At 36.0% G+C, this 15,713-nt stretch overlaps 1 protein-coding gene across 10 annotated transcripts in view; it reads right to left on the bottom strand.

Annotated features, from left to right (window-relative positions):
* GPHN (gephyrin) overlaps positions 1-15,713 on the bottom strand; it is a 538,037-nt gene that overhangs the window by 208,953 nt on the left and 313,371 nt on the right. For 5 of the 10 annotated variants that reach the window (XM_019969080.2, XM_070796736.1, XM_070796735.1 and 2 more), the window contains one exon: positions 14,801-14,908. The exons of the other annotated variants lie outside the window; for them this stretch is intronic. In XM_019969080.2, the coding sequence (XP_019824639.2) occupies positions 14,801-14,908 (108 nt within the window). The remainder of the gene's footprint in view (positions 1-14,800; positions 14,909-15,713) is intronic. 10 annotated transcript variants of the gene reach the window in all.

The following is a 15,713-nucleotide window of genomic DNA, read 5'->3' as shown; positions in this document are numbered from 1 at the left end:
CTACTGGGCACATACCTCGAGAAAACCAAAACTGAAAGAGGCGCATGTACTCCAATGTTCGTGGCAGCACTATTTACAACAGCTAGGACATGGAAGCAACCTAGATGTCCATCAACAGATGAATGGATAAACAAGTTGTGATATATACATACATACATACATACTTACACATACCCAATAGCATATTACTCAGCCATAAAAAGAACACATTTGAGTCAGTCCTAATGAGGTGGATGAACCTAGAGCCTGTTATACAGAGTGAAGCAAGTCAGAAAGAGTAAAACAAATATCATATATAAATGCATATATAAGGAATCTAGAAAGACGGTACTGATGAACCTATCAGCAGGGCAGAATTGGAGAAGCAGACATAGAGGACAGACTTATGGGCATAGTAGGGGAAGGAGAGGGTAGGACAAACTGAGAGAGTAGTGTGGAAACATATAAATTATCATATGTAAAATAGGGAGCCAGTGGACATTTTCTGTATGATACAGGGAGGTCAAAGCAGGTGCTCCGTGACAACATAGGAGGGTAGGACGGGATGGGAGGCGAGAGGGAGTTTCAAGGGGAGGGGTATATCCACCTGTGTCTAATTCATGTTGATGTATGGCAGAAACCAACACAGCATTGTAAAGCAACTATCCTCCAGGTAAAATTAAAAAAAAAAAAAAAAAAAAGGAATTAGTAAGAGATGAATGAAAGCCTTGCTAAAGTAGTGGGGTTCCACTTAGAGCAAGCAGAATTTGCATGGTAAGTCAGCACAAATAAACAGAAATGTCAAGTAACTTCCAAAAGAAATAACATTCCTACTTTTAAGAGCACTCGTCTACATTCCTATTATCTTATGCAACTGAGAACATAGGGAAAACAATTTGCTTCAGTTGATATCAAATCCTGTGTAGATATGTACTGTAATTTCAACTGTGAACTACTAAACAATAGAATTCTCCTCATGAAGGGAAATTATAATTGGAATACCTATTTTCTTAGGATCTGATTATTTCTAGTTATGTAGGTATTCTGTTCTAAAGCTGTTTTCACTGATTGGGCAAACACTTCTAAAAAAAGAAATGGAGAATTATATTATCAAAATTAGAGTACCTAGCCAAAATATCACTTTCTTTATAAACTCTGTCTTTTGAATTGCTAATAAGAATATCAACAAACGCACAACTTTGTATCTTGATGCTAGAGAAATTCTTAAGTGAGCAGACATTTTCCCTTTCAATCACTGTTTTTACCACCTAATATTTTTATTTTGAAAAAATATTTAAACTAACAGAAAAGTTGCAAGACTAATACAATAGAAGACCTGTTATCTGGATTAAATTTTGGGTAGCTAGTGATCAAACTTATAATAATTGAAGTGAGTCTCCCAAAACAGCCATATATAAAGAAACATGGCTTTCATAACAACAATTTGTCAATCTCCATGGTGAAGCTTTTGAAGTCCTTGTCTAGCCTGGTGGTTAGCTATATCATATAAAACCTTTCCTAGTAATGTCTCTGTTTAGAGATATTTAAGGTAGGCTGAACTCTCTTAAAAATCCTATTACACATCCAAGTGTACAGTACAGGATCTGAACTAATAATAAAAATAGATTACATATGAATGCCTAAATATGTTCTTTCAGAAAAAAAAAAAAATCACATGTCTTTCCAGAGTTTCTAATACTGGTCAGAATACCAATTAAAGTTATATGATTAAGCACTATGAAAATTTTACTAAAGAACAAAACTATCAAACCAGAGTATCTTGAATTCTGTAAGATATTTGACAAGCCATATATTTGACAAGAATTCAAAAAGTTCTTGGAACAAGATAGACAAAGTGGCTTTTGATGGGCTGTAAGAGAAATATGTCAGCTGGTTAAGCAATTAACCAATAGGCTTTCTGGTAGCCTGTGAAATAGCCTATCCTAAATAGCATGTACATAGTTCATGCAGAGTACATCATGAGAAACGCTGGGCTGGAAGAAGCACAAGCTGGAATCAAGATTGCCGGGAGAAATATCAATAACCTCAGATATGCAGATGATACCACCCTTATGGCAGAAAGTGAAGAGGAACTAAAAAGCCTCTTGATGAAAGTGAAAGAGGAGAGTGAAAAACTTGGCTTAAAACTCAACATTCAGAAAACGAAGATCATGGCATCTGGTCCCATCACTTCATGGGAAATACATGGGGAAACAGTGTCAGACTTTATTTTTTTGGGCTCCAAAATCACTGCAGATGGTGATTACAGCCATGAAATTAAAAGACGCTTACTCCTTGGAAGGAAAGTTACGACCAACCTAGATAGCATATTCAAAAGCAGAGAGATTACTTTGCCAACAAAGGTCCGTCTAGTCAAGGCTATGGTTTTTCCAGTAGTCATGTATGGATGTGAGAGTTGGACTGTGAGAGAAAGCTGAGCGCCGAAGAATTGATGCTTTTGAACTGTGGTGTTGGAGAAGACTCTTGAGTGTCCCACGGACTGCAAGGAGATCCAACCAGTCCAGTCTAAAGGAGATCAATCCTGGGTATTCTTTGGAAGGAATGATGCTAAAGCTGAAACTCCAGTACTTTGGCCACCTTATGCGAAGAGCTGACTCATTGGAAAAGACACTGATGCTGGGAGGGATTGGGGGCAGGAGGAGAAGGGGACGACAGAGGATGAGATGGCTGGATGGCATCACTGACTCGATGAACGTGAGTTTGAGTGAACTCTGGGAGTTGGTGATGGACAGGGAGGCCTGGCGTGCTGCAGTTCATGGGGCCGCAGAGTCGGACACGACTGAGCGACTGAATTGAACTGAACTGAAATAGCATGTGAAATAGCCTATCCTAAAAAAATGTTCTGTAACTGACTTGAGTGACAACATGATTAACATATTTGCATTATTTGCATAAAATATCAGATGTCTTATACAGATTTTGAAAAAGTCTCCTTGGGGTGGACTGATCAGTTAAATGTAGCAAAATGAAACTCAACAAGAATATATGTGAGGACCTGGATTTTGATTAAAATCAATGGTATAAAAAAAAAACCCACAAGAATTTATGATTCATATTTATAAAGAAAAGCCACACTTTATGATTTTGTCTAGACAGAGATCTTATGAAGTATGTCTATAACAGACGTTTTTAAATAACTGTAAAAATTTAAATATTCATGAGTTTGTTTCTTAACAATTATTTACACTTACTAAAATTATTTAGGATTTTTGTTGTTCTTAATGGTCTTAATCAGAGTTTTTATTATAATGTGCTATTTCATATAAATTTGCCTTCCAGGAAAATAAAAAGTTATAACTTGCTAACACCTGTATTCCAGTATCAATTTCCGATTGTGTACTTGTCTAAAACTCTTAGAAAAATGTCTGCTACGTAATCAGCATTTAAAAGCTGTCTGTTATCATTATTACTATAGCTGCTTAATATATTTGCTTAGTATAGGGAGAGAATATGTTGATTATTTGTTTATATCATGTAAAAGTTCTTATAAATCATGGGAATGCTAAATATATTTTGGTTTTTTATATGTCTTATGAACTTAGTTGGATGGTGTTTCATATTTTTTTCATAAAATATAGTTAACAAATATTCATACAGGGTATATACTATGAGTCAAACTGTGCCAGATGTCGGTTCAGTTCAGTTGCTCAGCCATGTCTGACTCTTTGCAACCCCATGGACTGCAGCACTCCAGGGTCCCCTGTCCATCACCAACTCCTGGAGCTTATTCAAACTCATGTCCATTGAGTCGGTGATGCCATCCAACCATCACATCCTCTGTCATCCCCTTCTCCTCCTGCCTTCAATCATTCCTAGTATCAGGGTCTTTTCAAATAAGTCAGTTCTTCACATCATGTGGCCAAAGTACTGGAGTTTCAGCTTCAGTATCAGTCCTCCCAATGAATATTCAGCACTGATTTCCTCCAGGATTAATCATATAAACTAAGAGATGTGATCCTCGTCTCATGGATATTATAGATAACATATACAGAAATCAAAGTGAAAGTGTTAGTCGCTTAGTCATGTTCAACTCTTTGTGACCCCACGGACTGCAGCTGCCAGACGCTTCTGTCCATGGGCTTCTCCAAGCAAGAATACTGGAGTGGGTTGCTATTTCCTTCTCCAGTGGATCTTCCCAACCCAGGGACTTGAACCCAGGTTTCCTGCATTGCAGGTGGATTCTTTATCATCTGAGCTACTAGGGAAGTCCCATAGAAATCAAACACATGAATAATATATAGTTGTAAATTGTGGAAGTGTTATAAAGGAAAATAACAAGGTGTCATGAGAGAGAATAACGAGAAAAATTTAGATAGGAGAAGGCAGATTAGTAAAGTCTTTCTGTGATTAATGAGACACTGAAACTGGAACAGAAAGGATAAACAGAAGTTAGCCAGGCAAAGAGTGGGGTTAAGAGCTTCTCGGTAGTGGTAACAGCATGTTCCCAGAGCCAAGACAAAGCTGAATGTAAATTCAGTGAGCAATGGGGAGAGGGAGAGAGATGGTAACCGAAGGATCTAGAAACAGATCATGTAGAATCTAGCAGAACAGAAACTATCTAATGCCAAGGCTCTAGCTGTTAAAGCACAGTGCACACTATTTCCCAGGTTGAAAAAGTCTATGAACTTTTTAATATAACTTCCTATTTACCTTATTGGTAATAGCAATCTTTTTGAAAAACTGTTAAGAACATACATTTTTTTACCCAAGTAATGATTACTACAAGTTTATAACAAATATATACACAATCAGTCCACAATATTACTCAATGGTCAATGTTAGGAAAAAAACAATTGGCATCCTAATAAATCAATCCCTATATTGACATCTATAGTAGGAATATAAAAACTTTTTGGTTTTTTCCATTCAAATTTTGAGAAACTCAAACATTTATTACTAAAGATCACATAATCTTCAAAAAAATCCCACTATGTGGCATCCATATGAGTAGAAACAAATAAATAAGTATAAAAAAGCACACTAAGCCCATGGACATCTTGAACAGAAATTTTATTCAATTCTGTAAACATCCATGCATTACTGAATTCCTTTCATATGCCAGAAAAAATTGTGAAAGACTCTGAAGTGGGCAAAAATATTATTAGGTGTCTTGTGTAGTGGACTGTTTTGAATTTTCTGTACTCTTCAGTCTCTTAGATATTTTACAAATCCAAGTTGTAAAAAAACTGGGAGTAATGTAAAAAGGTTTTCTCCAAGTGATTCTTTTTCACTAGGGAAGTATAATGTACTGCCACGTCGAATTTACCTAAATGGACCTTACATTCCATGTTCCTATGCAATGTTGTTCTTTATGGCATCAGATTTTACTTTCACCACCAGACACATCCACAACTGAGAGTTATTTCTGCTTTGGCCCAGCTGCTTCATTCTGGAGCTATTAGCAGTTGCCCTCCACTCTTGCCCAGTAGCATATTGGACACCTTTCAACCTGGGGGCTTACCTTCCGGGGTCACATCTTTTTGCCTTTTCATACTGTTCATGGGGTTCTCGTGGCAAGAACACTGGAGTGGGTTGCCATTTCCCTCCTCCAGTGGACCACATTTTGTCAGAACTCTGCACTATGACTCGTATGTCTTGGGTGGCCCTGCACAGCATGGCTCATGGCTTGACTGAATTATGCAAGCTCCTTCACCATGACAAAGCTGTGATCCATGAAGGGGAATATCCTTAGTATATCCCCAAATAAAGAAACTGAATTTTTAATACTTTAAATATGCTAGACTTAAAAAAATCTACTAGAAAGTAATTTGTAAGTATTTTAAAAATCCAAGTTCATATAATTAGGGTAAATCTTTGGCAAATAGGATAAGCTTAAATAATTGTAGCTTAAAGACTGTCTTGAAATTTTTCATATGTTAAATATAAATATATATTTTGTTTTACGTGGGCTGCTTTCCCTAAACACATAGAAGTTTACTGACTGAACAAGCTTAAATTACTCCTAAATTACATGTCAGCTTGAATATAATTTCTACGATCTTTAAGTAATTTAAACTTTGGATTGATATTAAATTAATTAATGGATAATCATTAGAAATCTGGATAATTTTTAAATAAGAATTAGGAGACATCAATTACTAATAATAAATAAAACAAAATTTACCACTTTAATCAGTGTACAATGAAATGGCATTAAACAAATACTTGCCTCTACTTATTTTCTGGGTTATTTGTGGGAGAAGGGTGGTGGTGGTGGTTACTAAAACACCTAAATGTATATAAAGTGGTCTCTCATTGCGGTTTTGAATTACAGTTTCCTAATGATGAGTATCTTTTTGTGCACGTTTCTGTTTGTATACATTCCTTGGAGAAATGACTATTCAAATCCTTCACCCATGTTTCAATAGGGTCTCCCCCCCCCCCTTTTTTTTTTTGCTACTCAGTTGTAGGAATTCTTCTTATATTCTAGATACTAATCCTTTCTCAAATGTGTTTCTTTCATTCTGTTAATGGTGTTCCCTCTGACTGTATCCTTCGATGCACAAAAGTCCTTAAGTTGATAAAGTCCAATTTATATATTTTTCTTTTGTTGTACTGATTATTAATCATAATTTTAAGTTTATATACCTTGGTTTATTTTTATTTGCTATATAAATTGTAAACATTTTTGTCATGTTTATGAACATGCTCCTTTTTGCCACTTTAACAAGCAGTAAGTGTTATAAGTAAGTCATGCTGCTGTACAAAATTATACATGTTCATGAGCTTTGCTGTCTGTTAAAATATGCATACGTCAGACAGATCTTAATTATTTACCCCAAGTTTTCTCTGTGAAATAGAAATGCCTTACTTTTACTAAAAGTATACCAAAATGAGTTGCTGAACAACCGTGATAGAGATAAGCAACTGAGCATGTATTTTTATTTTTTTTAACAAAACCAACCAACCAACAAACAAAAAAAAACACTGCTCTAAAGCAGCAGTCCTGAAACTTTTTGGTCTCTGAGCCCCTTTACAATAATTATCAATATTTACTGAATTAGAAATCGAAACAAAAGTTTTACAAATATTAATTCATTTGAAAAAAGCAGTGATCAACCTGTTGCATGTTATCATATTATTGTGAAGACAGTTTTCATCATGTGGGTCATCTGAAAAAGGACTGCAGTCCTAAAGCAAAGTATCAATTCGTTCCAGAATATTTGAAAAAACATAACAAAAGATAAAACTTGGAAAATGAAGTTATTTCCTTGGATTTGTAATGCCTGAAAATAAGTTACAAAATGTGTTAAAATATATATTCACCTGAAACAAAGTTCACTTAGTTTTGATGGGCTTATTTCCTGGGCTTACTGATGAGTGCTTTTACCTACTATCTATGTAATCTGTCTAGACAGCAGAAATTCAGTGTCTTACCAGAATAATTTTCTTTGCTATATGTTAATTTTGTTATATGCTTGGCTTCTTAATTGGAAAAAGAACAAAAACTTCCTCAGTTATGAAAGAGTCAATTCTTAACAACTGTGTGCCTTTTATGCTTTTATTTTATAGTCATTTTAATTTAAAAAGGCCTAAAAATTATTCCTCAGGCATCCATGATCTTATCTTAAATCAAGTGTCTAAATTTCCTCTGAAAACTCAAAGTCAAATCTTAAGTATAGAACAAACTATTAAAAAATTTTCAGAGTATCTTTCACTTAAAACTATCTTTGAGATTTCCTGGAAGGTTCCTAGAAGTCACAAAAACTTGTTCTTTTAGCACAGATAAAGTGATGAAAGATATAATTAGATTTGTTTGATGGGTTACAACTATAAATTTCATGGAAAGTTGTGTCGAAAGAGAAGCCCAGCCTTCTCTAGGTTAAGTTTATATAAGCAAACTGCTTTTAATGTAACCATTTCATTGATTTTATGCTTTGTGTAAAGTCCTTAGATAATTGTCAATTCCTCACAGACCCTAATATTTTTACTCTAAGGGAAAATACTGCTTAAGACTCTTGAAAGAAATATATTCCACCCCTCAACAGAGAATTTTACTCTCTTCCATTCTGAAATTACTGGTAACAGTTAATAACTCCAGCTATTAAGTTCTTGTCATCTACAGATGGATTTTGAGGCTTACCTCAAAGTTATGCTATAAGCTACAGACCAAAGCTTGTACATTTACCAAAGAAGGACAGTTTTATAAGCCTCATGGAAAGAACTGTACCAGATACTTTCAGCTACTGACACTTCAAAGAATATACCCTTGGGTACAGACTGCTTAAGTCATACTATTGTTTAGGTAACTTTTAGACTGTAGCAGTGGACTGAGCTAGTATTTCCAAAATGCTCATCAGTCTAAAAGGTGAAAGTTTCATGAAAGCAGACTGCTAAGCTAAAATCTAATGGAATGAGAACTGATTACTTAGGACTAAGTAAACCAAATAATTTTTTTTCTGGCTGTTTGGAATATTACTGATGTTTCAAATGTTCTCTTCTCTGTGTATGTGAGGAGATTCTTTTTCTTTCTTCTCAATCTATGTATAACCAACACAATTTCGTAGATTCTGATTTCTTAAAACTAAAAATATTTGATTTAACTGATTCCCTCAGAAATCAGAAACTCTTACAAGGTATGGTAACTTTTCTTGACAATATAGTGATTTTCATAGATTTATGAAGAATGTCCTCCTCTCTACCAGGATATAACTGAAGAAATCGATGGCTTAACTAAGGACATATCTGTATCATGTTCGAGAATGGTGACCATTTAATCAGATATGACTACCACTTCTGAAGAATAAAGACTGGCTATACTCACAGAGCTAATAACTACAAAGCCCTCTTAGGAAAAATGACCTGATACCTGGAGTAGAGGGTCTCAGCTTTGCATGTGGTAAGGAAGGTCACTTATAAGTGGTAATGACATTTTGGTGACCTGGAAAAGAGAGGAATTCATCCCATAACAGGTACCTGCAGGTAAAACAGAGTGAAGGGATTGTCTAGGGCTCTGTTACCTAAACTCGGAATGGCAAAAATAGAAACTTTAAAAAGTAGAATCTGAGATTCTCTCTGAAAATTTCCAGATAAAAGCTAATTTTGCAGCCTCAGTAACTGCAAAAAAAACTCAGAGAGGCTATCTGGCTATCTTAATATCTTGCTGCAGCTAAATAATCAATCAAGCCCAAACTAATGAATGAGACCAGCCATTTTTTTGCATCAAAAATCATCTTTGAGGTTATTATGATCGGGGGTGTAGAGAGTTGTCCGGAAAATGGGTAAGAAAGATTATTAAAATGTCCTGATTTGTATACTCTTCTGGGTTATCTGAACTTTTTACTTTCACTATTTTACAACTTTGCAAGTTACAGAAAACTAATAGTAATGCAAATTATTGTCTATAGCAATGTAAATACATTTTGTCCCGAGAAGGAATATTTGATTATTACCCTGTGTATACTGACTGAGTTTTGTGTCTATTTATAAATTCACTCCAATCTTTGTGACTGATGATACATGTCATTTGTTTACTTTTTGTCAACTTTGTTTACTTTTTGTCATTTGTGTCCTTTGTTTACTTTGAACGTGTTTGAACGTGTTTAACAGCTTACTGCTCTGTCATTAATTAAATAAAATATTTGACACATTTTATATTTCTATGAACATTATGATTAAACCTTTAAAAATACTATCCTTTAACATGTATTGTACTATGTTCTCCAAAGCATTTGATTTCATGTATTTGTCTAAATACAGTTCTGATTCCAATTGTGCTCATGGCTTAAAGCTCTACTGCTTGAATCAGCAACCTTTCAGAGTAAATATATCCTGTAACTCACAGTGCTTAGGTTGTGCATTGAATTTTATCATTCAAGTATTTCAAACTAAGGTCTAAATATCCTAGTTCTCATTCTTCAAACAAATTTGTACTAGCTAGTCATCTCCCAGAACATCATTCTGTTTTTCTCTCTCTCTTGCACTGAGAGGTGTTACATTAGAGAGGTCAAGAGTGATGATTCAGGAGCCAGACTGCCTGGACTTGAATACCAGTTAGATCTCTAGCTGGTTATATGTCCTTTACCAATTAGTGCTTCAATTTTCTGATAAGTAAAATGACAATGTATGTAAAGTGTTGGTATATATAAAATGTTTAGAAGAGTGACTATTATTTTAATATTGTTTAATATACTAAAATATATTATAAATAATATTTAATATTATATAAATATACTAAAATCAGCACAGATAGGAACAATAAAATTATGTGTGTATATATATATTATGTAAACATATATAACACACATTACACATATATATATAGTTGTTCTTCAGTCGCCCAGTCGTGTCAGACTCTTTGCAACCCCATGGACTGCAGCACGCCAGGCCTCCCTGTCTCTCACTACCTCCCAAAGTTTGCCAAAGTTCATGTCCATTTCATCGGTGATGCCATCTAGCCATCTCATCCTCTGATGCCCTCTTCTCTTTCTGCCCTCAACTTTCCCAGCATCAGGGTCTTTTCCAATGAGTCGACTATTTGTATCAGATTACCAGAATACTAGAGCTTCAGCTTCAGCATCAGTCCTTCCAGTGAATATTCAGGTTGATTTCCCTTAAGATTGACTGGCTTGATCTCCCTGCTGTCCAGTGGACTTTCAGGAGTGTTCTCCAGCACAACAGTTTGAAGGCATCAATTCTTTGGCGCTTTGCCTTCTTTACGGTCCAGATCTCACAATCATACGTGACCAGTGGGAAGACCATAGCCTTCACTAAACAAACCTTTGTTGGCAGAGTAATGTCTGTGCTTTTCAACATACTGTCTAGGTTTGTCATAGTTTTCCTGCCACAAAGCAATTGTCTTCTGATTTCATGGCTGTAGTCATATCCGCAGTGATTTCAGAGCCCAAGAAGAGGAAATCTGTCACTACTTCGACCTTTTCCCTTTCTATTTGCCATGAAGTAATGGGGCCAGGTGCCATGATCTTAATTTTTTTAATATTTAGTTTCCAACTCTGTGCGACCCCAGAGACGGCAGCCCACCAGGCCCCCCACTTCCCTGGGATTCTCCAGGCAAGAGAATCCTGGAATGGGTTGCCATTTCCTTCTCCAATGCATGAAAGTGAAAAGTGAAAGTGAAGTCGCTCAGTTGTGTCTGACTCTTAGCGACCCCATGGACTAATAGTCTACCAGGCTTCTCCATCCATGGGATTTTCCAGGCAAGAGTACTGGAGTGGGGTGCCATTGCCTTCTCCATTAAGCATATTACATATATAAAAAAATACATACATACACACACACACACACACACACACACACACACACACAATGTACATTCTTCAATTTTCTGACCAAAACTTTGCAAGTGTCTCTGGTGGTAATGGTGTGATTTATCTCCAGGTAAATCAATAATATTGGTAGGTTGCTAACTCAGCATTTTCTCTCTTAAGTTACAAATACATACTCTGGGAAGTAGACTGTTCCTGATTGGTCCTATCAGTCGAACACAGTTTTCTCTATGCTGTGTGCTGTGCTTAGTCTCTCAGCTGTGTCTGACTCTTTGTGACCCCATGGACTGTAGCCCACCACGCATCTCTGTCTATGGAGATTCTCCAGGCAAGACTACTGGAGTAGGTTGCCATACCCTCCTCCAAGGGATCTTCCCAACCCAGGGATAGAAACCCAGTTTTCCCATGTTGCAAGCAGATTTTTTTATCGTCTGAGCCACCAGGGAAGCCCATTATTTCCCAAAGGGAAATCAGCAACTCTCTTTCTTCTCATAGCAGGCAGCAGATTTTCTTGTAATCAATGCATCTTGGGGGCCACCATTATTATATGGGACTTCTCCAGAAGATTTAATTTCTGTCAGTGGGATAAGATTTATTATTATGTATCTCCATGGGTCTCTTGCCTCTTTGTCTTAAATGCCTCTCACTATGTTTGGAGTTGTGCAAGCATATTGCAATCATCAAAAGTATAGCTGTAATTTTTTCACATTTGGATCCAGTCTCCTTGAAAAGACCTTTATACTTTTTTAGTAATCAGAGGGGCAAGATTTATTTATCCCTGTTTCCTCCTGTGTGTTGTTGTTGTTCACTCACTGAGTCATGTCTGACTCTTTGTGACCCTGTGGATTGCAGCATACCAGGCTTCCCTGTCCTTCACTATCTCCCAGAGTTTGTTCAAACTTATGTCCAAGGTGTTGATGATACCATCCAACCATCTTATCCTCTGTGGTCCCCTTCTCCTCCTGCCCTCAATCTTGCCCAGCATCAGGGTCTTTTCCAATGAGGTGGCTCTTAGCATCAGGTGGCCAAAGTATCGGAGCTTCATCTTCAGCATCAGTTCTTCCAATGAATATTCAGGGTTGATTCCCTTTAAGATTGACTGATTTGATCTCCAAGTAGTCCAAGGGATTTCAAAAGTCTTCTTCAGCACCATAGTTCAAAAGCATCAATTCTTCATTGCTTAGCCTTCTTTATGGTCCAACTCTCTCATCCATACATGACTACTGGAAAAACCGTAACTTTGACTATACAGACCTTTGTCAGCAAAGTGATGTCTCTGCTTTTTATTAAAAATATACTGTCTAGGTTTGTCACGGCTTTCCTTCCAAGGAACAAACATCTTTTAAATGCATGGCCACAGACACCATCTGCAGTGATTCTGGAGTTCAAGAAAATATAATCTGTCACTGTTTCCACTTTTTCCCCATCTATTTGCCATGAAGTGATGGGACAAGATACCTCCTGTGTGTCACACTCTCCTACTCTCTATTCCCTTGAATGAGGTTTCTTACTCAAATATGAAACTTCAGGGATTCCTATTTTCTATTTTTCAGTTATTATATGGAAAATTTTCCACCTCTTTGGTTAGAGACTGCATATTGAGATATGCTAACGTGCTTTTTGGTTGCAAACCACAGCTGACCCATCTCTACCTCTAACGTTTTTAAAGTACTCTATTGGCTCAGGTAACTGAGAAGTCAATAAGTGCTTGAGTAAATGGTCAAACAATGTGACCAGGACTCAGGATCTCGTTTTCTCTTCCATTTCTTAGCATGGCTTCTTTACAGTTGGCTGCATTATTGGGAGGCATTACTTTCATGGTTCAAGACAGCAATTCTTTTAGAGTTATATATGTCCTCATTCATATTCAATAGAAAACAGAGAGTCTATGTTCCTAGCAGTGCAAATAAAACCTAATAGATGCTCTTATTGACCTGAATTATGTGTTTCTTGAACTAAAACTGTGGCTATGTGAAATACATAGGCCGGAGGGTTAGTCAATCTCACCTAAATCACATGACTGGGGAATGGGGTAAAATGTTAGGAAGAGGGAACTGCAAATGGCTGCTGAAGAGACAACTAAGAAATAACCACTACAAAGGGCATTCCTCAAGCTTCTTTGTTTCCTGAAAAAGCAACTTGTCAGTTTGGCAATAGCAAGTATTCAGATCACTAGGAACTAACTATTGAAGAGTTATTCAAATCTTTTTGGTTATTCAAATATTTTTCACATAATAACATAACACTCAGAATGACAACTTGAAAGCTTGGTTATGAATACAAAACTTCCAAATATTTCAGTTTGAAAACCAGGATAATTATTATAGTTGCTATGGTTGCTTTATAATATGAGAACACAAAAGACAGTTTGGTATATTTTGGAATGTTTATAATTTATAGCAAAGCTATAGCTGGAGAATTCAGCTGTTGACTGAAATTCTTAATCATTTTATTAACCAATATTTCCTTTTTCTACTTGGCCTTTGACTTGGCTAAGCATATTTCTAACCAGGCGTGGCTTGTTGAATAGACAGTTAAAGTCACCATTTGGTAGCTTATCTACCAAAAGATAACCAATACTACTTTTCCTCCTAGCATCCCCCTGAAATTCTGGGTATTTTTCTTCTAAGGATTATAAACAAAATTATACTTTATTACTTTTCTTATTTTATGTTCATATCAGGGACTGAGGTTTTTTTTTTTTTTTTTTTTGCAGCTGTGGTCTAAATTGTCACTGCTTATTCAGTTATACTTACCAGTTTAATCTTTTCTAGCCTGACACTTTTCACAAAGTACCATTCACAGCTAATGACTGAAAGAAGTGATGGAAAAAAACGTCAAAGTATTAATCTGACTCTTTGTGACCCCATGGACTGTAGCCCTCCAGGTTCCTCTGTCCATGGAATTCTTCAGGCAAGAATACTGGAGTGGGTAGCCATTCCCTTCTCCAGGGGATCTTTCCGACCCAGAGATTTCTTGCATTACAGGTGGAATCTTTACTGTCTGAGCCACCAGGAAAGTCGGAAAGAAGTGATACATATCCTTAAAAGTTTCTATCTGAAGATTAGTAATTAGCTTTTGTACAAAGCCTCAACGGTCTAAATGGTTGTAATGCAAACACAGTTATAGAAAAGAAAGATGCAAAATCATAAGAAAAAAAAAGCAAGGTTGATATAAATTAAATATTATTCTGACCAATCTGTTTTGATTTTTAAAACTTAATGTGATCTTCTTACGGGATTATCTTAATTAAGGCAGGCAATATATTTCAAAGTATGTAATGAAATTACTAAAGAAAAAGACTTCTGAGTCATGAATTTCTTGGAAATCATGTGATGAAAGTTCATTGCCACATACTATAAAATCTTAATGATGTTAGAGTACTTCAGGTACAGGAGAAACTATTAAATTCCTTGATGGAAGATACTCAGTGGCACTTATATTTTCAACAAAAAAGCACTAGTGAAGGTCCTTCAGAATAAAACACATCTTCTGTAATAAGTCACAGCCTACCTCCATACAGGAGGTAGGCTATATACTTGCAAAATCAGTAATGCAAAAGCCTCTTGTCTTACCGGTTCCTCTGCACTGCCTGTTGCATCATGGGAATAACTGATGAGACCAGGGATGGGCTGCTCACCGTGTGCCATGATAACAGCAGGACTGGTGTAGAATGGATGCTTCTAATGCACAACACATAACAATGATGAATACAATGACAGGAAAACATGAAACTATACAAGCAAAATGACTGGAAAGGAAAAAATTGAAAACAAATGGAACACTGAAATGCCCAAAATTCGCAAATGTATAATGACAAAATCAGCTTAAGAATTAAGATGGTATACGCTTTTTTTAAGGTTGAAACTGATGGTACTTTTAACTCTTTTAATTAAGAGTAAAAGAAAGAGAACATATGATGATTTAATAATGTACCTATTTAATCAATCAGTTCCATAAAAACAAAACAAAATGAAATAAAACAAACCTCACACATAACTTAAATACTTACTACTCTAAGTAAGGACTTAATGGATCACTGAATGGATCTGGAGATGGAATGATCCAGTTTTCAGTGAAGGAACCATCTAATGGTAGTCTGAATGGACGCTTCAAAAGGATCCCTATGATTCTTTCCAATATAAATGTTGTCCAAAAATCCTCTCATGCTAAGCTCATAGCCCAAATTTCTGGACGAGCCATAAAAGTTTAGGAATTACTTCATAAACGATTAGATCACCAATCTTTACATTCTCGATCAATGAACAAACATTACTTCCAGAAGGGATATGCTACTCTCTGAAGATTTTAAAGTATACGAGGTGGGTTATATGATATATGGTTAACAATGTAAATCATGTTCTGTGACTCTGAGATGATGATGAAATTTACAGAAGTAATGTATGGTACTATTTACTGTACTAAGTACTGTATGGTACTATTTACTCCCAGAATTGCTTGAAGAGAACTTGCAATATTTTGATACTG

Source organism: Bos indicus, chromosome 10, assembly GCF_029378745.1.
Source record: "Bos indicus isolate NIAB-ARS_2022 breed Sahiwal x Tharparkar chromosome 10, NIAB-ARS_B.indTharparkar_mat_pri_1.0, whole genome shotgun sequence".
NCBI classification, from domain to species: domain Eukaryota; kingdom Metazoa; phylum Chordata; class Mammalia; order Artiodactyla; family Bovidae; genus Bos; species Bos indicus.
Note: the sequence above shows the minus strand (reverse complement) of the source record. Positions and strands in the feature narration are given on the sequence as shown.